This window comes from Eutrigla gurnardus (genome assembly GCF_963514095.1).
Source record: "Eutrigla gurnardus genome assembly, chromosome: 13".
Classification (NCBI taxonomy): domain Eukaryota; kingdom Metazoa; phylum Chordata; class Actinopteri; order Perciformes; family Triglidae; genus Eutrigla; species Eutrigla gurnardus.
In genome coordinates, this window is record NC_139936.1 from 27,978,569 (window position 1) to 28,002,600 (window position 24,032).

The window sequence follows — 24,032 nt, forward strand, 5'->3', positions numbered from 1 at the left end:
TCCGATCTATGTAAATAATCTCCCAACAAGTCTTGCTAAATGCCGTGTTCAACTTTATGCTGATGACACCGTCATATATACATCCCAGTCTGACATAACACAAATTCAGTCCGACTTTATTTCTGTCCAGGAATGGTTGTCTTGTAACTCCTTCTTAATAAATCAAAATCCTATATTATGATATTTGGTACCAGACAAAAACTTAAATCCATCCCTGGTTCTTGTGTTATAAACTGTAATGACGGCTCTCCACTGCATAAAGTTGACCCCTTCAAATATCTTGGCGTTTGGCTAGACTCTGAACTTACTTTTAAACCTCACATTAATCATCTTTTACGCAAAGTCAATTTTGGGATTAATATGTTGTATCGTTCTCGTACTTGTTTTCCATTTAATGTACGTAAGAAACTGGCCACTCAACTTATACTCCCAATTATAGATTATTGTGATGTTATATATCAAAGTGCTCATAAATCAGACATTGCTTCACTTAACATAGCCTACAATAGACTCTGTAGATTTGTCCTTGGATGCCCTTTTCTTACCCATCACTGCACAATGTACACTAGACTCAACTGGCCAACATTGAATATGAGAAGACACATGCACTGGTTACAGCTGATATACAAATGCATTTACTTTAATTACCCATCCTATCTACAGCAGTATCTTACACTATATACAACAAGTTATCATATTAGACATTCATCGCAACCCTTTTTTTCTGTTCCCAATGTCATTAAATCATTTGGTAGAAGAGCTTTTATGTTTAAAGCACCAGCAGATTGGAACAACCTTCCTGCTAATATCAGATCCAGTTCCTCTCTTGGTATTTTCAAGCATGCTCTGTCTTCTCATCTCATGGTGACCTGTTCCTGTTTTCACTGAAGATGCATTTCTGATTTGTTGAACTGACACTAATCATTCTAGTCTCAGTGTTGACCATTGTGGCTTTATTACGGTTGTTTTGTGCTGTACATATGTAGTTACAATAACTGTGGTTTGTCCTTGTTTGTACTTTTGTTTTTGTCTTCCTTTTTTTTGTTTTTTTTTGGTTTGTTTGCTTGTTTTGTCTGTTTGTTTTTCTATATTGCTGAGAACATGTTTGTCTGTTGAATCTATGTATGTCTATATGTTTGGACCCCCTCGAAAACGAGATGGTACATCTCAAGGGGTTTTATCCAAATAAACAAATTTTCAATCAACATGGGGAGAAGTGGACAACGTGCTTTTTGTAGTCCATTATTGTAGTTTCTCGAGCGGAGACGCACGTCAATCAACGGTGCCGATCATCAGCTGTCAATCATCAGCACCATTATAATGACATAGCTTAGTGAAAGTCCGGTCGGATTCTCTGAGCACCGCGGTCGTCTTTTCCTAAATCCTTTTGAGTTCTCCTCCCAACTTTCCTTAACCCTGTGACGAGTTAGGACCTCATTTTTTGACTATTCGACTGCAACCACGGACTCAGACTGGTGTTAACTATTGACCTAAAAATAAGGAAATAAAGGAGAGAAATGGAAGACGAATAAGAGTTTACCAGGGACTATAAAACGTCAGGGTCCTAGGAGAGTGACGCTAAACATAAGTGAGTTATTCAACTCTGTTGTTGTTAGCGCTATTAGCCGCAAGCTAGCACTAGCTTGTTTATTGTGAGTATGTGAACTTAATTTGAATTTGATGATTTATACTTGAATTTAAGATTGATTCTAAAATTCAGGTTAAAGGGTGCACCCAAGATAAAATTGAGAAATCAATATTTTTGGGTTACATTTGGTGCTATTGTGATACTTCATATTTTTTGTATTACTAAAGCTGGCATATTTTTTTTTTTTTATATTTACATAACTGCCTCTGAGTCTTCTTGAGACATTCCATTGTGCTCTAATAGATGAACCTAATCATATTCTAGCCCATATATTACTTCCTTTATTACTATATATTCATATAATAAGTGTTACACAGAGTAAAAAGGTATGGACCCAAAACGCAGATTTAAGGAAACAAAAAGGTTTATTAGAATAAGGGAAACTAACAAAAACACAGTCCAACTAAGGGAGGCCATGAGGGCAAAAACAGTATAAAAAAAAAAAGCCACAACAGAAACCAACAGAAAACAGAATTTACAAAACGGTGAACAAAGTTTCTAAAAAAAAGAAAAACACTGGGAAGACACGGGAGACACACACTGTCAGGAAAGGAAGGACTGATCGGATGGTGGGACAACATCAACAGACGAACGTGCAATGAAACAAAGGGAACACACAGACTAAATACACAAGGGCTGATTAGGAGAACGAGACAGGTGGGGAAACACAAGGGCAGGCTGGGGAGAACAAGAGGCAAGGCTGATGAGACAATCAGACTAGAGATGGGAGAAGATTCACTCATATCACCCGGATCCTTGAACTGATGTGGTGATCCGGGTGAGTCAAGTCTGCTGTCTCCATTCCCTTGCTGCTAACGGCGGTCAAAATATACAAATTCAAACGATTGATTGCGTGACTCGCTACTCTCTTTTAAACCTGTAAAATCACATTTTAACATGACCTAGTCCATCAGTTTACCTGAGCAAGTGGCTGCTAGAAGTTAACACGGACAAGAGAAGGTGGTTAAGTGACTTCCACGGAGTTAAACTTCGGCCGTAGTTCGAAGCAGCTGAGGTTTTGTTACTGTGGATCACTCCTCATCTCAACTTGCTGCATGGATGCACTCACTGATTCACCGACCAGACCAGAAGAGAGGAGGACTCGCTGCATCCCTCAGTGAAAGCTCCGCCACAACAACAGACCATACTCTTGTAGCCTGACGGATTGAGTGAATCTACTTCCTCAAAACTTAAACCACTGATATTTACGGAGTGGATTAGACTTCAACAGCATACATCATCCTTTTAAAATAAAATAATAAAATACAATTTAATTTTAATTAAAAATACATACATATGGCAGATTTTGTGTCTTACCAACAGATGAGATGTCAGTGAAGTGGTCCTCGCCTTCCTCTGCATTGATGAGGTCATTCTTACTCTTCTTGGTCCTTTTCAGCACTGTGAATACAATTTGGAAAATTAAATCACACATGTTATAAGGCAACTAATCTGATTTAGCCTACCTCTGATTCATGATGCTTCTGTTGAAGACCAATGTGTAAGATTCTTTATTTTAGTCTGCATGTAGTTATCACTCTGCCCTGTGGTAGTCAATTACCAATGTGGCTATATCTGGAATGCTTCCTTTTATTTAATTATCCATACACTTATTATTAACTTATTCATGTTCAATTCATACTTCCTTATTATATATATACATAATATTTTCAACATAAAGCACACGACTAATGTAATTAAATCTTTATCATCTGATATGGTTGTAGTATATTAGGAACCATAAGTGTGTTATATGGTGTTCACAGGGACCCTGCATTGGAAGGTTTTATTCCCATATTTAGGCCTGGAAGAATTTCTGACTGATGGTCAACAAAATAAGATGTCTGAATTGATATCTGTTTCGTTCGATTTGGTTTTCCTATGGGCCAGAATGATTTATCAGCATTGTCAATAAGCTAAATCATAATACATTTTCATGACTGCTAAACTATTTGGGCTGCTGTGGCTCAGAGGTAGAGCGAGTCGTCCCCCGATTGGAAAATCGGTGGTTCAATTCTGGGTTTCTCCAGTCCACAGTCGCCAAAGTGTCCCCAAATAAACTCCTTTGCCATCAGTGTGTGAATAGTATTAGCGCCTTGAGAAGTCGAAAAGACTAGAAAAACGATACATACTGTAAATGCAGGTCCATTTATTTATCAAATGTTAACAATCATTGTAAGATGAGTAGAAGATTCAATTTTATCTAAAGCAACTTCCAAAAATTGTATTTAACAACTGCATTAGATGCAAATAGGCCAAATTACAAAGTGCTACATATAAATGCAGGACTTAAGTGCAATCTTTTTAAAACATATATCAACCATCTTTATAGCCAAGGTGCAGTTTGTAGAGATATGTTTTTAGCCTGTGACAGGAGATGTGTAGACTTTCTGCTGTCCAGATCTCAATAGGGGAGCTCGTTCCACCATTTGGGAGCCGGAACAGCAAACAATTGTAATTTGTTCACTACTCCCTGCTCACTATCCAGGGAGTTCTATAGAGAGCACTATATTGTGAGCTCATCTGTAAAATAAAGAAAAAAAATGAAACACGCACACATACACACCGTACACACACAAGGGCTTTCACATATGATTACATACAACACACACTCATTAACTTATTTTTATTCAGGCCTTTAGGGGGAAACAAACAAACGGCTGACTTTACGGAACACACGAGTTGTGTGACAGACGGTGTGGGATGCTTTCACCTTGATTATAGCGCCACCTGCTGGTGGTCATTTGGCATTTTGGTGTATGCCAACAGACACACATTATTGTGTTATCTTGTTAAATTAATGTCTCTTAACATAAGACGGGCAGGACTGATAGCGTTAGCTGCCTAGCTCCATCATTACGGTACTATTAGTCATTATTATTACATACATACATTATTAGCCAGCTGCAGCTGTCTGTCTGCAGCGCTGCTAGAGAGGGACGGAGATGTAGCTGTCTGTCTGCAGCGCTGCTAGAGAGGGACGGAGCTGTAGCTGTCTGTCGGGAGAGGGGACTGTTGACAGCAAAAGTATCGATTCTTTTTGCAAGATAGTATTGAATCCGATTGGGTACTACAGATTACTAACTACAGATTACTTACCTATTCATCATATCACACAAAAAAATGAAAGAAGCTGTTTGTGCCGGTGTTGTGCCGTATTCAGCACCCCTGCCGTGGAATGCACCCCCTCGCGGGAGCGCACGCACAAACCACTGAGCTGTCCAGAAAGTGAAGCAATTCGCCTTTATATCGCAAATAAACGCAGGGGAAAATACCATTTAACGATTTTAATTATTCATGAGGGAAATAGAAGAGAAGAACATCGGTGACTTACAGTCGTTTAACTCGTTTAAAGAGTGTAAATACATTATGTTCTTCTCAACACGAAATCGGTTTATAGTGAACACAAAACAACACCTTTTGGTATGTTCTGTGGAAATATACCACAGCCATAATTACAAAATGACTTAAATGGATTTTTTGGAGCAAGTTGAATGTATTTGACTTGGCGTTTCATAAGGCTAAATTTAATCCCAGCTTTTCTTGCAATTCATAGGTTCAAGTATGTTCTTTTAATTGGGTTACCTGTATATAAGCTTTATAGCTCATATAGGTCGAAACAATAGCTTTCTGATCCAGAATGATCCAGGAAGATCGGAGGATAAGCATAGAGTACACCTAATTATATATTGCCGGTATTTACAAAAACTGCCAGCGTCTATTCTGCGGGAAAATTCTCCGCCTCTTAAAAGCAGGTCTAAACCAGGAAGCGCCACACAAATCATACTTTTTCAATGATGCAAACCAGAAATCATCCAGCGTTACAGATTAAGCAGCCATGCAATAATACAGTACACACACATACTATATTATAGTGTATGTGTGTGTATGTGTTTTAGTGCTTGTCTTTCCTTTTCTGTGTGCATGTATTTCCTCCGACTGAGTGCTCTGCTGTGGCGAGGATCTTTCCCATTAAATTCAGGTGCTGCAATTAGCTGTTAAGGGAACTGGTCAGCAGCTGATTGGCTGATCCAAACAAGCCAGCGGCAGGCGGCGGCAGCAGCAGAGGCAGCAGCAGGCGGCGTTTCATCCTTCGTCTCTCAAACCTTGTGCATTGTACCCTTTCTTAGTGAAATTAGCCTTGAGCCTTAGTGCTTTGTTCTTTTGTTTGGCTTGACCTTTTGTCGCCATTTTGGATGGATTTTTGTTTGGTATAGGAGTGAGCTGCCATTTTTCCTTTGTTCAAGTATTTTCCTGTTTTGACTTAGCATAGGGAGTTAGTTTAGCCATTGTGTTTTTGTTGGTAGGTTATCCTGCCCTATGGTAGGCAGCGCTTTTTGTTGAAGTTTGCTTTATTTCTCTTTTTGTGTGGAAAATAATAAAAACCCTGCATTATTTCCACGATGAAAATTGATTCTGCGTGTTGGTTTGGGGTATGAACACATATACTTTTGTGTTGTGCCTTTATTTCCCCTAGACAGGGGCATAACACTGGACTTGATCTACATTGTTATATGTAAACCACGAGGACAGCCTACTTTCACCTGCGTAACATTACTAAAATTAGGCCAATGCTGTCTCAAAAAGATGCAGAAAAACTCGTCCATGCATTTGTTACCTCAAGGCTTTACTATTGTAATTCTTTATTATCAGGCTGCTCTAATACATCTCTTAAATCTCTCCAGCTGGTCCAGAATGCTGCAGCTCGTGTTCTGACTAAAACCAGAAGAAGGGATCACATTTCTCCTGTATTAGCTTCTCTGCACTGGCTGCCAGTAAAATCCAGAATAGAATTTAAAATCCTTCTCCTCACTTACAAGGCTCTTAATGGACTGGCACCATCATATCTTAAAGAGCTCATTAAACCCTACTGTCCTCCGAGAGCACTACGCTCTCAGAATAAAGGGTTACTTGTAGTTCCTAAAGTCTCCAAAATTAGAACAGGGGCCAGAGCTTTCAGCCATCAAGCTCCTCTTCTGTGGAACCGTCTTCCGGTTCTGGTTCGTGAGGCAGACACTGTTCCCACATTTAAGAGTAGGCTTAAAACCTTTCTCTTTGACACCGCTTATAGCTAGGGCTGGCTCAGGTTTGCCCTGAGCCAGCTCTTGGTTAAGCTGCTATAGGCCTAGACTGCTGGGGGATTATAGTGGCACACTGAGCCTCTCTCTCTCTCTCTCTCTCTCTCGCGCTCTCTCTGTGTATGTTCCCCCGGAGTCCCTGTGCTCTCTTGCCTAGCAGGTCTCCCTGGACCGTGGTGGAACCTGATCCGGACTGCACCGATGTTGTGGTCCTGTTTGCCTCTTACCGCCTGTATTTTTAATTAAAGTAATTGACTAAAATCGGCATCTCTACTGTCACTAACTTGACTACTCCCGGGATCACTCCCGGGAGTCTGGCTATGCTTTCTGGTCCAGCAGAGTCCACTGAGGTCCTGACCGATGCAGACTGCTAACTGGCCTGATGCTGGAAACACCACATTGTAGTTCCACCTGCCCGCTGTGTGACTGCTCAACTGCTCCTGCTTTCTGGTCTACGGCGACGTGGTTGGGATGGATCCATCTCGGCGTGGCTGTGCCTGCTGCCATGGACTACTACTGTTGATACTATTGCTTCTGTTAATACCACCACTACTGTTAATGCTACTAATACCATACTACCAACACCAAATGCAGTTGGAACCCAAGGGCCTGGGCTGCACGAGATTTCTGCCTAAAAGGCTATTAAGGCAGTTTTTTCTCGCCACTGTCGCTGTAACGCTTGCCCCTGGGTGATGTTGGGAATTTGAAATTGTGTTGACTCTTGAAATTTTGAGCGTATTCTAGTCCTGCTCAATGTGTTAAGTGTCCTGAGATGACTTCTGTTGTGATTTGACACTATAAATAAAATTGAATTGAATTATATTGAAATTGATAGAATTTAAAATGGAGACGTTGGAACGTCGGAGGTCCCCTGCAGAATACAGACCATGCCTGCAGCGATGGTCCGTAGTCGTTGGTCTCTTGCTGGTGGCGAACTCGCAATGCGAACTCGCAATAGCAAACGCAGCACAAACTGCGCCAGTCTTAGTAAATCTACCCCTGAGTTCCAAATGCAGAGATTACGATTTGAATCTGAATTGAATTTGAAGCTTTGAATACAGCAACAAATCTAGCATTCTGGCTAATCAGCTAAAACTTTTGACTTTTTCCTCTATTCAGGACTCAGCTGGGAAAATAACTCAGATACCTGAAGAAATAAATACCACCTTTAGAGACTTTTATAAAGAAACTCACAGATTGATCCATCTAACTCTAGCATTGAAAAATTACTTAACACCATACACTTGCCTAAATTATATAAAGATCAGATCTTGACTTTGGACTCACCTATCACGATAGCTGAACTCCACGAGGCCCTCCAACATCTGCATAATAGTGTTAGTAATAGTGTACTACTGGCAACAATTTTCCACAGAATGGTATTTGAAGTTAAAAAAAATGCATACTTCCACCAAATTTAGAACACTGCTCCAATCAGTCACCTCCTTAAACCTTATAAAGATCCAAAACTCCCGTCCAGCTACAGGCCAGATTTTTCAACCTGGTTAATATCTATCTTCTCAATTCATTGAAAAGACCGCAGTTCTCACCAGAATTGTGTTTCCTTTTGTACCAAGCTCCATCCAAGGATTTTTCCTCTGCGTTCTTGTCTTCTTCAGCCAACATCACCTCCTCTACAACACAAATACCACACCTGAATTTAAAATCATAAACCAGTCAGATTTGTGTCAACATCAATTAAGTCAGGACTTTTCATTCAAATGTGTGTTTTTGTGACCAGCTCTGCAGATCCACTCCAGGTATCCAGTTAACTCTCTTTCTATTTGCTGTTGTCTGCGGAGCTTCAGGAATTCTTGTCTCTTCTCCACCCGCTCTCTCTCCTTGGCAAACTCCCTGTAGAAAGACAAAAAAAAACCACAACAAAAAAACACACACACACACAGATGTTTATTTGATCTGAGAAGCAACACCCTGGAGCAGAGGTATACAGCAGGTTGGCTTCCAGTTGGGAACACAGATTCAGTGTCCAGCAAAGTTGAAAATATATTTGACTATTTGACTAAAATGCCTAATATCGGCCGATAATATCGGCCCGCCGATATATCGGTCGGGCTCTAATTTCGAGCCCTTTGTTCAATGTATGGTGTCTCTAATTAATGATGGCTCACCCTGATCCCTCCCATGGTAGTATCTTCTTATTAAATATGTATGTACACTCACCGGCCACTTTATTAGGTACACCTGTTCAACTGCTCGTTAAGGCAAATTTCTAATCAGCCAATCACATGGCAGCAACTCAATGCATTTAGGCATGTAGACATGGTCAAGACGATCTGCTGCAGTTCAAACCGCGCATCAGAATGGGGAAGAAAGGTGATTTAAGTGACTTTGAACATGGCATGGTTGTTGGTGCCAGACAGGCTGGTCTGAGTATTTCAGAAACTGCTGATATACTGGGATTTTCACGCACAACCATCTCTAGGGTTTACAGAGAATGGTCCGAAAAAGAGAAAATATCCAGTGAGCGGCAGTTCTGTGGGCGCAAATGCCTTGTTGATGCCAGAAGTCAGAGGAGAATGGCCAGACTGGTTCGAGCTGATAGAAAGGCAACAGTAACTCAAATAACGACTCGTTACAACCGAGGTATGCAGAAGAGCATCTCTGAACGCACAACACGTCGAACCTTGAGGCGGATGGGCTACAGCAGCAGAAGACCACACCGGGTGCCACTCCTGTCAGCTAAGAACAGGAAACTGAGGCTACAATTCACACAGGCTCACCAAAATTGGACAATAGAAGATTGGAAAAACGTTGCCTGGTCTGATGAGTCTTGATTCTGCTGCGACATTCGGATGGTAGGGTCAGAATTTGGCGTTAACTACATGAAAGCATGGATCCATCCTGCCTTGTATCAACGGTTCAGGCTGGTGGTGGTGGTGTAATGGTGTGGGGGATATTTTCTTGGCACACTTTGGGCCCATTAGTACCAATTGAGCATCGTGTCAACGCCACAGCCTACCTGAGTATTGTTGCTGACCATGTCCATCCCTTTATGACCACAGTGTACCTATCTTCTGATGGCTACTTCCAGCAGGATAACGCGCCATGTCATAAAGTGCCAATCGTCTCAGACTGGTTTCTTGAACATGACCATGAGTTCACTGTACTTAAATGGCCTCCACAGTCACCAGATCTCAGTTGCTGCAGATTTGTGCAGCTGACAAATCTGCAGCAACTGCGTGATGCTATCATGTCAATATGGACCAAACTCTCTGGGGAATGTTTCCAGTACCTTGTTGAATCTATGCCACGAAGGATTAAGGCAGTTCTGAAGGCAAAAGGGGTCCAACCCGGTACTAGCAAGGTGTACCTAATAAAGTGGCCGGTGAGTGTATGTGTCGATAGCTGACTGGCTGCAGTCGCGTGTATTTTTGGCTGCTTGTAGGCTGTTTGATCTATCCGTGTTGAGTAATTATGTTACGTAATAATGTAAGTCTTCACCGAATCGAAATCACCGAAATACACATAAATTTGATCACAATGCTGGATTGAGATCATAAAATGGCCCAGCCCTAAGAGAGAGGAAGACAGAGTATTGATATAACAGCCAGGGATTTCCAGTCTGACTGCCGTGTGTCCACACAGTGGAGGGGAAGCTCTGCTCTGCATTGCAGTGGCTGCCTGCCACTTTAGTGTGAGATTTCTCAGCATTGTAGCTGTTTACAGCCAGACTGAGCCTCACACCCATCCATACTGATACATATGCCAGCATGGGGACAAACAAACATTACACAGACTCAGATCTACACTGAATCAGATAATTGCATTCATCCACATATTCTTCTCCTGCAGAAACAGTCACACCAGTTTAAAGATGTATAGAAACACAACTAGATTCTCCTCAAAAAGCTGCTTTACTGCAGAAACTACATTATCACCATCAAAACAAACTGCATTTCATTGCATAATACAAAAGTGCATATTTGCTCACCTGCCTTGACACCTCGCATATGAACTTAAATGACATCCCATTCTTAATCCACAGGGCTTAATATGACGTCGGTCCACCCTTTGCAGCTAGAACAGCTTCAACTCTTCTGGGAAGACTTTCCACAAGGTTTAGAAGTGTGTTGATGGGACTTTTTGACCATTCTTCCAGAAGTGTATTTGTGAGGTCACACACTGATGTTGGACGGGAAGGCCTGGCTCTCAGTCTCCACTCTAATTAATCCCAAAGGTGTTCTATCGGGTTGAGGTCAGGACTCTGTGCAGGCCAGTCAAGTTCATCCACACCAAACTCCCTAATCCATGTCTTTATGGACCTTGCTTTGTGCACTGATGCAGTCATGTTGGAACATGCTGAAGCATTCAGAGTTCCTTTCACTGGAACTATTGGGGCCAAGCCCAGCTCCTGACATGTATCAGCCGCATGTCATCTTTCCACTGCTGGCTGTCAAGGTTGTGTCCAGATAACAATGTGGGCTTCGTTGATAATTGGCAGGCTTTCTGAGGAAAACCTGGTCTGATCAGGAGAGATGGCATCCACCCCACTTTGGATGGAGCGGCTCTCCTATGTCTCCTATGTTTAAGCTAACACCAGAGATAGAGGCAGAAGTGATAGAAGTCTTTTATCTGCAAAAATGGGAGCTCAGCCACTCTTCAAATGTACTACTTTATTTCAACAAGCCACATTTTAAGTACCTACCATACTAGGTTATCATTGAGCTACACCCCTGATATTCCATGTCTGGAGGCTATTAGTAACAGATATACACTGTAGAAATTTTGAAGGCCACAGGTGAGATAGTTTTCCAGATATTGCTGTTTAAAAATGGCTTTTCAGAGTATGATGCCAAAAACCGTCTAAACTACGCTTCATTCAATGATGTTTCATGAGAAAACTGTTGACAGTAGAGACCTAATATTTTGGATTTGTCCTATGAACAAGTGTGTCTTTGTATTTGAATTTTTTCAGGACATTCTGAGATGGTCAGGTGGGAAGATTTTTAGAAATTTGATGAAATGACACAGAATGACCCCTCTAGTTTGAAAGGTTTGAAAAAGACATGAGATTTCTGCCTAAAAGCCTATTAACGCAGTTTTGTCTCGCCACTGTCGCTGTAACACTTGCCCCTGGGTGACGTTGGGACTCATGAGCGTATTCTAGTCCTGCACAATGTGTTAGTGTCCTGAGACAACATCTGTTGCGATATGACACTATAAATAAAATTGAATTGAACTGAAAAACAACCCCACACCATAATCCCCCCTCCACCAAACTTTACACGTGGCACAATGCAGTCAGACAAGTACCGTTGTCCTGGCAACCGCCGAAGACAGACCTGTCCATCAGATTGCTGGATGGAGAAGCGTGATTGGTCACTCCAGATAACATGTCTCCACTGCTCTAGACCCCATTGGCGGCATACGACGCTTTGCATTGCACTTGCTGATATATGGCTTGGATGCAGCTGATCGCCATGGAAACCCATTCCATGAAGCTCTCTACACTGTTCTTGAGCTAATCTGAAGGCCACATGAAGTTTGGAGGTCTGAAGTGATTGACTCTGCAGAAGGTTGGTGACCTCTGTGCACTATGTGCCTCAGCATCTGCTGACCCCGCTCCGTCATTTTACGTGGTCTACCACTTCTTGTTGAGTTGCTGTCGTTCCCAATCGCTTCCACTTTGTTATAATCCCACTGACAGTTGACTGTGGAATATTAAGGAGTGAGGACATTTCACGACTGGACTTGTTGCACAGGTGGCATGCTAACACAGTACCACGCTGGAATTCACTGAGCTCCTGAGAGCGACCCATTCTTTCACAGATGTTTGCAGAAACAGTCCCTAGGAGGGTTATGACTAGAATTGGGCTGATTTCTGGTTTCAACGGTCCGGTTTCGATGTACGGAGCTAAACCGGTTTCATTTATGCAAACGTGACATGTTCTGGAAAATTAAAAAACATCAGTGACCTGTACCGACAGCATCCAGCACTAAATCCAACTTGTATTGCATTAGTAATATGAAGCAATAATGAAAAGTAATTAACATAATATTGTGTCTATTTATCAATGGACTAACTGAGCCGCCGCGAGTGTCTGAGGCGGCCAATGTGTAAAGTGCGCTCACCCCGCTGCCGAGCAAGCCAAGGCCGGCATGACGGAGATCACATAACAGGGGGCTGGGCTGAGACATACACGTCAAAGATGTTTTCATGCAGAACTACTTTTCTCTGAGTTTTGTCAACATAAGAATGACCCAACCTACAAGAATGTGCTGAGCAGCTACAGACAGAATCTCTCTTCAGAAACGTTCAGAAATCCACTGATTCACAGCTGAAAGTAAAACTTAAATAGTGGCGAGTGGGTCGACAGATGCGCTGACTTTGTGACTCCCCCATAAGTGATTGCACATATACTGTACTTGCGTATTTTGAACAAGTTCATGGTCTATGAATGACAAGGAAAACTGTGATGTGCTAAGAAAAACTATGAGCACATAACAAACCAACAAGGTGATGCTAGATGTAAAGTAGGCAGTTCAAAAAAGTAGAATATAGTAATATAATATAGAATATACAGTTGTGGGTTGGGATCAGAGCCACCTCTTATACCAGCCTGCCTATACTGATGGGATAAAAGCTGAGTGACCTCCCTTGGGGGTCCATAGCCTCTCAATCCAGCATATGTGCTCTCCTGTCAGCACTGAAGCTTAGATCGTGGCCTGTAAACAATGGCATGGCCCCAGCACACCCCTGGCAGACTGCATCAGTGACCTTACATCTCCCCATGAACTTTGAAGCCATCTAACACAAGACCACTAAGATCTTCTGAGACCAATCTGTTAGTGATTCCCAGAGTAAACAACAATCACGAGAGAGCATCATTTAGTCACTATGCAACAAATAGCTGGAATAAACTTCCTGAAGATGTAAGACTTGCCCCAAAACTTTTGTTCACCATAGCTTTCTGCTAAATCTTTTAATGTCTGCACTGTTTTTAATTATTGCAAATATGTTTTTATTCTCCTTTTCTTTCTGTAATGCATTTTTAATTTTGCCTTTATTTTCTTTTAATTCTTCTATTTTTTTCTCTTTGTTGTATGATGTGAAGCACTTTGAGTCTGCCTTGTGTATGAAATGTGCTATTCAAATAAAGTTGCCTTGCCTTGCCTAACACATTCTGTGAAGAGAGCAGTAAACAGAGAGGACAAGCTAAAGGCTACCTGCCCTCAAAAGCTTTTGTCAGTTTGAATGTACTGTATATAGATGAATGAGAAAATTCTAAAGGCATTCTAAAGCTGTGGAGCCGTGACCACTGTGCTCAAATACAGGTAATCCCATTGTAGGAACAGCCAGGAGATCCTGAGCAGGACTGCAGCGTATCAACTGGCCAATAACAACATTTATTTTGGTGCAAAACCATGAATATAAAACAGTAGATGTGACATGTTCGTATGACTTGTCATTTCAGGATGGAATCATATGGTGGCCATCTTACCTTGGTCCAGTTTTAAGTTGCTGTTATTGGAACATATAGGAAAGACACTTTTGCTATCTTTATAATCCTTGTATTTTTTTTTTACCAATACATAAATACTGTTTTTTTATTCAAGGAATGTTTACTCTATATAGAATGAACCCCAAAGACCCCCAAGAAATTCTGGTTAAGTTATGAATCATGCAGTCAAAAGGTCTTGTGCAGTCATGTGGTTCACACATGCACAGAAGCTGGTGGTCAGGAAGTGAAATTGGAAAGCAGCAATCTACTATTAATGCTAATCTTACTAAACAACTGCCTTTGAGCCACATTAACATAGCTAACATTAAAACAATGCTAACTGGTTATAACTTATTCGTTTAGCTGACATCAATACTTTTGAGAGCTATCAATTAACAATAACTAAGTACCCAGCTGGTCTTGGTAGCTAATATTAAAGTTAGCTAGTTCACTAACTTTGTAGTTTTAGTAACCCCATATATGAAAAATTAATCTTGCATCTACCCTATACGATGTATGGACAGTTACATCAGCCTGCCTGGTGTCTTTGGTCCTTCTCATAAACCAGTTAGGAAATCCAGTTGCTGTCCATTAGTGGCGATTGTGTCATGACTGTCGGTTTTGTTGTTTTGGTTTCTGGGGTTATTTTGTAGTCATTCTGTCTGTGTTGTGAAGTATTTTTCTTGTCTTGTCTATGTCATGACTGTGGGTTTTTGTTGTTTTGGTTTACGGTGCTATTTTGTAGTCCTTCTGTCTTTTGTTGTCACGTGCTTTGCTTCCTGTCTTGGTTTCCCTTCTTTTTTTTGTCTCCCAGCTGTGTCTTCATTGTCTCGTCAGCCTTGCCTCTCGAAAATTTTGAATAGATTTCATTTTAATGCATCAATTTGGTGAATTTTGAGAACCAAAACATGACATATCAATTACTGACCAATTTCTTACAAACTGCTGGTACTGATACAAATGTTGACATACTAAATGGGGTTGAGGAGTTTAAGCATTCATGAAAAGATGAAAACATAAATGACTAAAACACAGTGCTGAGCCTTTATACTATTAGTTTATTACAGGGTTCCCCAATTAGTTTTGACTGAGGGCCAAATTATGTCCAGGTTGCCAAGTCGAGGGCCAAATTGTCTGGGGTTTTTTTGTTTGTTTTTTTTGGACCACTAAACATTGTTTTATGAGCAAATGTTATTATTGTTGCTGCTATTATTAGAAGTATTATTGCTGTAATGATTAGTACTACCAATGGTAGTTGGTTGTAGTAGCAGATATAGTAGTAGTCATGTAGAGTTGAGGGACAGATAAAAAAATGCACACTTGAAAGAAAATAAGTCCAATATCAACAATTTATTTATTTGAATGCCCCTGGAGAAAATTTTGATCAACAAAATATGACCAGTTTGATCAACAACAAAAAACAACAGCACTACAGCAGGTGGTGCACAAGAGGAAAAAAATATTGTACAGTATTACAGTGGAGTTAATAATTTTTGTTTGCAGCGTCTTGCTTTTGTCTTGCAATTTGCAGACGGTCCCTGCACACTCGCCCGGCTGCCGGCTGCACATAGAGATCAATGTCGACGGCTTATTTTTTGTACAAAATCGGGGTTTTGGTCCTTGTAGTTTGTAGTCTATGATGGTGGGACAGAGGCATCATTTATGTTTGAAAAACGTTTCACTTCAGATTTATTGATCCCGGAATTTCGAATCTGTGAATATATTTCCAACTTTACCGAACTCTTTATTTCACCTTATGGCAGGTTATTGCATAGTGTCACTGGGTCCACACAGTGCCGGAGACTTTGCTCTCGCAGGCCGGATTTGGCCCACGCTAATTGGGGCTGGCTGGTTTATTATGACTATTATTATTATTATTATTATTAATACTATTAAATATAATAAATATTTTCCTTTAACTGCTTCGGTAGTTTTGACATACGCGCACGCACTGTCAAACTCGCGCAGCTGAGGAGGGGTTGGCGCAGGGGACGCCTTGTCATGGCGACGGGGGAATACAAAACGTTGATGAGCCAAACCAGCCACGAGGATTTCCCCTTATTATAAACGCTGCTGCCCTCCTGTTTAGGCCTATCATTTGAGCCGCTAGTTAAGTCTATTTGCCTTGATAAAATAATTTTGGGCGAACATTGAGACTGTGGCGGCCTAAATTAGACTATGGTGGTGCGCCACAGGCTGGTCAATGTGTGGGAAACACTGCCATAGCCTGCCCTTGTGTTTCCACACCTGTCTGTCGTTGAACCAAATCAGCCCTGTGTATTTAGTCTGTGTGTTTCCTTTCTGAGAATCTTAACTGCATTTGGGTCCATCCCTCCTTCACTCATTAGTCAGTACATCCCGTGACAGATTGTAAACAATATCCAGGTGAGATGGCGGAAGGTTATCCTATTATCATGATGTAATGGTGCATCTAATGTTTTATATCTATGGGCAACACCTTGTTTTGTCTGAATGTAAAGAATTATGAATAATGAAATGGAGTGTGATGTCTTGAGAGGTCGGGAGTTTTTCCCTTAGAGCGTTGGAGGCGTGAGTGCAGGGAATGAAGACAGCAAAGTGTTTCCAACTTAAATTCAGCATATTCAGTCTTCTCACAACAGGCCAACTTTGATCTTGCAGACAGAAGGTAAACACAACCAAAACAGGTTCCTCTCTGTGCAACTTCATTATTGGCTGCGGTCGAATAGTCTATTTTGCTAAGGAAGGTTGCTAACTGAAGAAGTGACCCGGAAGTAAATAAGTGGCCATTCAAATTCTGTAAATGCAAAGGAAAGGAGCTCCAATGATCCTTTCAGAGCTGCTTTAGCATAGAATACAACAGACCTTCCTATTCGAAAGGAAAGGAGATCATGCCGACCCACAATTCTTTGCGAGAGGAACATATAAAGTGCTGCACACCTCTGCCATTCATAAAAAAAAAGGTTGCAAATGTGCAACAATAACTTTCATGCAGACATATAGTAATTGGAACTGTGTTGAAAAATGTGTGTGGACAGTGATAATAATTTAATGATGTTTCAATTATATAATATTTTTATTTAACAAAACTAAAACCACAAATGAAATGTAAATACAGCAAACGGACAAAAGCGTCTGCTAAATGACCTAAATGTAAATGTAAATGCAAACGGTCAAACAGTAAGGAGGAGCTGCTGGAACTGAGCCCTATCTCTCATTAAATCACAAGTGTATGAAATGAATTGGTAGAGGGCTTCCTGCTTCCTTACGCACCTGTCATGGTACTGGTTGTGTTTCTGGTGCCTTTTTAATGTCACGATTCTGAACGAAGCTGCTCAAAAATAAAAGCAGCGTTCCCAGCCAGGCTCAGGCCGTACTCTTTGTGTCATAGTCCTCCCTCTTAGCACTCCTCATCCTCCTGCCAATCATCGGTCCACCACGCCCCTAATCAGCCTTTCTCAGCTGAAATTCGCAGGGTGTTTGGAGTGGCATCGTGGGGTCCTGATGCTTCTGGTGGTCTCCTGGGGATTGGCCAGGGGTCCAGCTCCGTGGTCGACTACGCTATCGATTTCTGCATCCAGGCTCGGCTGAGTGAGTGGAATCAGCTAGCACAAGTCGAGGTTTTCCTCGTGGGACTCGCGGACTATATCAAAGACGAGTTGGTGTCCCACTACCTGCCCTCTTCACTCGATGGCGTTATCAAGCTCAGCTCCCGCATCGATAGACACATCCAGGCCAGATGACGCAAGAGGTGCGCGGATCAACGTCCGATCCGCCGCCCGTCAACTCCTCCCCAACCATCACCTCCGCCTGCAGAGCAACCCGCGAGGGAGGTTGAGCCCATGCAGGTCGGGCGGGCCGGTCTCACCCCGGCAGAGAGAGAGAGAGACGACGTGTGGGGAATCTCTGCCTCTACTGTGGCCAGGGGGGGCACTTCGCCGCCAAGTCTCCGGTAAAAGGCCGGGCTCACCAGTAAGGGAGGAGGTCCTGGTGAGCCACACTTCCAGATCCCTCTCCAACCGACGTCCCCTCTGTCAAGTCCAATTACTGCTGCCCCGAGGCATTCAGACTCTGGCTACCCTCATAGACTCTGGTTCTGATGTGAACATTATGGACAATATCCTAGCACTACAGCTAGGGGTCAACCGAGTACTCCTGCCCTGCCCGGTTCCAGTCAAGGCCTTGGATGGCTGTCTGATTATGGCTTATGGCCTTTGACCCCCCCCCCCCCTACACACTCACCCTACCCTACCCTAGTGCCCTGTGCATTTACACTGACTCACTTCACATACGCACTCTTATTGTGAAGCGACCTTGAGTACCTTGAAAGGCGCTATATAATTTCAATTTATTATATTATTATTATTATTATGAAGATGGTCACCCACCAGACAGTACCCATCTGCATGCTTACCGTGGGCAACCACCATCCTGCAGTCTCCTTGCCATCCGCTCCTGCTCGGGTACCCCTGGCTCCGGCAGCGAAACCCCTACCTCAACTGGGCCACCGGGGCCATCCTAGGTTAGAGTCCATCCTGCCATCAGGTCTGCATGACGCAAGTCACCGCACCCGAGCCGACCACCTTCTCCAGCATCGCATCAGACATCTTGGGGGTCACTGTGGAATACTTTGACTTTCGGGAGGTGTTCAGCAAGGCCAAGGCCTTAGACCTTACAAATGCGGCATCATAGACCTTACGACTGCGGCATCGACCTGCAACCCGGCTCAACCCCGCCTAGAGGCCGCCTGTATTCCCTGCTGCCCCCGAGAGACAGGCCATGGACAAATATATTAAGGACTCTCTGGCGGCAGGCCTCATCCGCCCCTCATCTTCCCCAGCAGGAGCTGGGTTCTTCTTTGTTTCCAAAAAGGATAAGATGCTTCGGCCATGCATAGACTATCGGGGCCTGAACAATATCACGGTCAAGAATCGCTATCCCCTGCCCCTCATTGCATCCGCCTTCGAGCTCCTTGAAGGCACCACTATCATCACCAAACGGATCTACGTAACGCCTATCACCTGTTCCGAATCCGGGAGGGGGACGAATGGAAGATGGCGTTTAACACTCCCTCCGGCCACTACGAATACCTGGTGATGCCCTTCAGCCTCACCAACGCCCTGGCGATCTTCCAGGTCCTGGTCAATGAGGTTCTGAGAGACATGTTAAACAAATGTGTGTTTGTCTACCTCGATGACATCTTGATTTTCTCCCAGTCCAGAGACGAACACATCCATCAGGTCCAGGTGGTCCTGCAATGCCACCTAGAAAACTCCCTATAAGTCAAGGTGGAGAAATGTGAGTTCCACGTCCCATTTGTCTCTTTCCTGGGGTACATCGTCGGGAGGGGGACAGTGCAAATCGACGCCGCCAAAGTCTTCACCGTCACTGCCTGGCCTGTTCCGGATTCCAGCAAGCAGCTTCAATGATTCCTGGGCTTCGCAAATTTTTACTGGAGGTTCATCCGCGGTTACAGCATGGTGGCAGCCCCCCTCTCAGCCCTCACGTCCTCGAAAGTGCTATTCCAGCGGATGTCGGCCGCCCAGGACACCTTCCAGGCCCTAAAGACACGGTAAAGACCTCGGCCCCCATTCTGGTCATGCCAGACCCGGAACGGCAGTTTGGGGTCGAGGTCCATGCCTCCGATGTGGGAGTGTACTTAAACAGAGGTTCTCTACCGACCAGAAGCTGCATCCCTGCGCCTTTTTCTCCAGGCGGTTAACCCCAGCCGAGAGGAATTATGAAATTGGCAACAGAGAGCTCCTTGCCGTCAAGCTGGCTTTGGAGGAATGGCGACACTGGCTTGAAGGGACTAAGCTGCCATTTCTGGTTTGGACGGACCACAAAAACCTGGAATACATCCGGTCCCCCAGCCGTCTGAACTCCCAGCAGGCTGGCTGGTCGCTGTTTCTCACCTGAATCAACTTTACCCTCTTGTATCGGCTGGGGTCCCGCAACGTCAAGCCCAGCGCCCTGTCCCAGCAATTCCAGGAAGAGGAGGAGGACTCTGCTGTCCCGGATACTATCCTTCCACCCTCCCGCATGGTCGCCACACTCACCTGGGAGGTCAAAGAGAGAGTCAGGGTTGCCGTCCAGGACCAACCCGGCCCCAGTGCCTGTCCTCCCAATCGTCTGTTCGTGCCACCCAACCTTCAGTCCGAGGTCAGTGGGCCCACAGCTACCAAATCACCTGCCACCCTGGGATCCTGAGGACCAAGGAGGTCGTCAACGCCTGCCCCACCTGCAATCAACGCAAACCCTCGCTCCAGGCTCCTGCTGGTCTCCTACACCCTCTGCCAGTTCCTCATCGTCTGTGGTCCCACATTTCTGTGGACTTCGTCACTGGTCTAGGGGGGCTGTGGAACTGCCAGTCTGCAGTCAAGAAGGCGGACACCATTTCAGCCTATGCCTCCTGTTACGCAGATACTGCTGGAGTCCTTAACCGCTGCATTATGAGTGAATATTGTATGCGTCGATCTTCTGTCACCCGCGTCTGTCTCCAGCCCAGGCAGCCCGAGATGGGGCTAATTACGCGGCGGGGGCGGAGTCTATAAAAGACAGCCGTCTCCGGGACTGGCGGGTCCTTTTTTTCTTCGGCTCTCACGGTACCGCCTCTCTTCGAGTGCGGGCTGCTGTCTCTGCTGGGTATGGTCATTGCTGGGCGCAATGGCGCTGCGTCGGCGTTACACGCCGCCATTGTCCTTTGTTTGGACCCAGCTTTCTTTTGAAACTTTGGTTAAACATTCCTTAGTTCATTTTTGTCATTGCTGAGCGGGTGGTGATTGGTGGCGGGTCTTTTTGGCACGGTTTTATGTTAGGTTCAGGGAGTGTAGGGAAGATAGTTTCCCGGAAGACTCACCTAACTCCATTGTGTTTTCTGTTCAGGGTCGGGAGCCAGGAGGTTTGCTTTTCTTTTGAGTTAGATAGTCTTAGGTTTATTTTCTGTTTTGTTTTACACAGCATACACCCCCTACAACTACATAAATCACCACCTTGTTCATCTTTTTTTTTTTTTTTGTTCTGGAGAACGGTAATAAAACCCTAAACCGTCACCCTCTGTCTTGACTCTTATTATGTTATGTTGTACCAGTATTCTTTCTGTGGACACGTAACATAATAATGGGGGCTCGTCCAGTCGTCTGAACCCTAGCTGTGCCTTTTTTTTGACCATATGGCGTTTTTCAAGTAAGATAGTTGGAAGTACGATTAGCGTTACGGTGATATTTTTTTCCGCCACTTGCGCGTTGAGTATTTCTTTAACTTTTTTGTTGTTGTTGTTGTGCAACGCATTATGTTTGACCTCGAAGCTTTTGTGCAGGCTCCTTCTTTGGAGGCCTTGTCGTCCATTACTAGAGATGATCTTGTGCGCGTTGCTGGCCACTTTAAAATTTAAGTTTGTGGTTCGCCTGTCAAAGCGGATCTCCTGGAAAAACTAGTGGCTGATCTACGCGACATGGGGGTATTGGTAAAAGAAAGTCCTGAAACTCCTGCTCGGCCATCTACTGGTAAACCGGACTTTACACCTACTAAAACTGGAAGCGGAATGGAAGCGTTTAGAGCTTCGCGAAAAAGAGGTTGCGTGGGAAAGAGAGAAATCACAGCTAGAGGCTGAAAGCCAAGCAGTGCGTGATAGAGAGCGCAGAGAGCATGAACTGAGAATAAAAGACTTGGAGATGAAACAGGCTATTCACTTAAAAGAGTTGGAGATCCAAGCTCTTCAGTCTGGTGTTCGTATCCCTGTCGGACATGTCGGTTTTGATGCTACACGTAATATTAAACTTGTTCGGCCCTTTAATGAGAGGGAGGTTGATAAGTTTTCGCACATTTTGAAAGAGTTGCTACAGTTCTTAAATGGCCTCGCGAATTGTGGCCGATGACTTTACAAAGCATATTCCAAGGCAAGGCCCAGCAGGCATATTCCTCATTGTCCTTAGAAGATGCGGCAGACTATGATAAGGTAAAGCAAGCTGTGCTGCATATTTATTCGCTTGTACCTGAAGCATACAGGCAAAAGTTTCGTAATTATCAGAAGCGTGAATCGATGACTTATGTTGAGTTTGTTCGAGAGAAAGAGATGCTCTGTAATCGTTGGCTAAATTCACAGAAAGTAACTGTGATGGGAATTTTTCATTTAGTAGTTCATTATAGTATAATTAGTAGTTTGAGTAGTTTTAACTCATACTATTCCATGTGTGTCATGAGGTAACCTGTATTCTGCACTTAAGTCATGTCATGTGTTACATGAGTTGTAAAATGCATCTTGTGACACCAGCACAGCTGGCAAGTCAATATGGATCTATGGACACTGATGAGTGGTTCAAACACCACATTCTGGACAAAGTTCTCCGTCTACACAAACAACGGAACAATGCTTCTCTGATGACACATCACAAACAACTGTATAAAAGCCCTTCTCAAGACTGAAGACTTGGTCAGACTCTTAAGGAGTCTGCCCCTATCTGGCCAGATAATTTGCTCTGAAGCTGTATGTCGGTGATGCGGTCCGCTTGGACACCCTGTTTGCGAGGGCTTTGACTTATTAGACTTTGTCTGTTTACAGTCTGTCTGTAGCGACTGCTAGCCTGTTTTTGGACTCTTTATAGAATAAATTACTAAAAGCTCTGTTAGGAGTTGCATTCTTATTTCTCATCAGGTGATCATAAACTGATTTCCACCACAGTAACGACTTTTGAGGGTCTCCGTGATTTATTCATTGTTGAGGATTTCAGGAATTCCCTACCTAAAAATGTAGCCACATATGTGGGTGAGCACAAAGATCTTACGCTGTCTAGCGCTGCTGTAATTGCTGACGAATATGTGCTTGCAAGAAAAGATGCAATCTCTTATCCTGTTAAGTTTCAGAATTATGGTCAGCAACGGAACTTTAATGTGGCCAAAGAAACTGTAGTGGAACATGCTCAAAATGATGATAAACGTGTGACTCGTCTAAAGGATCCAATGGTTTGTGGGCACTGTCATAAGCGTGGGCATCTTATCGCTAATTGTTTTAAATTGAAACGTGACAATAAGGTTAAGTTCACGCCTAAGACAGGCTCAGAGTTAGGTCTTTGTGTTTCCACATTTCCTCCGACGTCTCGGAAAGACGAGAAAGTGAGTGATGTCTTTGCTCCGTTTGTGTCAACGGGCTACATTGCTTTAACAGGCAACCGCGAGGTGCGTGTGCCTGTGAACATACTTACAGCTGCTTCGCAAAGTTCCATCCTGGAGAGTGTTTTGCCATTTAGTGAAAAGTCTTATGCTGGCGAGAATATCCTTGTGCAAGGTTTCGAAATGGGCTTTGTGAATGTCCCTCTCCATGAGGTGGCACTTGTTTCGGATTTAGTTGCTGGTGACTTTAAAATGGGTGTACGTCGTACTCTCCCAATTAAAAATGTGCAAGTGTTGCTGGGCAATGATGTTATGGGAGGCATGGTGTTTCCTTCGCCCGTAGTAACTAACTCTCCAATCTCTCAATGTCCGGACGATTTAAATGAAAATTTTCCTGGAGTTTTTCAAGCTAGCGTCGTTACGCGTGCTATGGCACAGCGTGCAAAAGAAACCCAGGTTGAGGATGAATCATTTGGTCTTTGTGATACATTTTTTGTAAAACCCTCACTCGATGTTAGTGATTTGCCGGCTGATTCTGAATCACTGTCCAAGGTCCAAGTGTCTGTGAGTCGTGAGCACTTAATTAAGGAACAGAGAAACGACCCGTCTCTCGCTTCGCTCTTTGTCGAGGCTGTGGCCGAAATAGATATTGAGCATTCTCCTCACGGCTACTTTTTGCGAGAGGGTGTCTTGATGCGCAAATGGAGACCTCTTACAGCCTCGGCGCGAGATGAGTGGAGGGTTTTCTACCAAATT

General features: G+C 43.5%; 1 protein-coding gene across 1 annotated transcript in view; it reads right to left on the reverse strand.

Moving 5' to 3' along the window:
- The window catches only part of cacna1ba (calcium channel, voltage-dependent, N type, alpha 1B subunit, a), a 320,635-nt gene that overhangs the window by 178,542 nt on the left and 118,061 nt on the right, over positions 1-24,032 (reverse strand). Inside the window, exons 8-10 of the mRNA XM_084024282.1 lie at positions 8,465-8,580; positions 8,277-8,360; positions 2,966-3,049 (exon numbers count right to left, since the gene is read on the reverse strand). Of these exons, the coding sequence (XP_083880408.1) occupies positions 2,966-3,049; positions 8,277-8,360; positions 8,465-8,580 (284 nt within the window). The remainder of the gene's footprint in view (positions 1-2,965; positions 3,050-8,276; positions 8,361-8,464; positions 8,581-24,032) is intronic.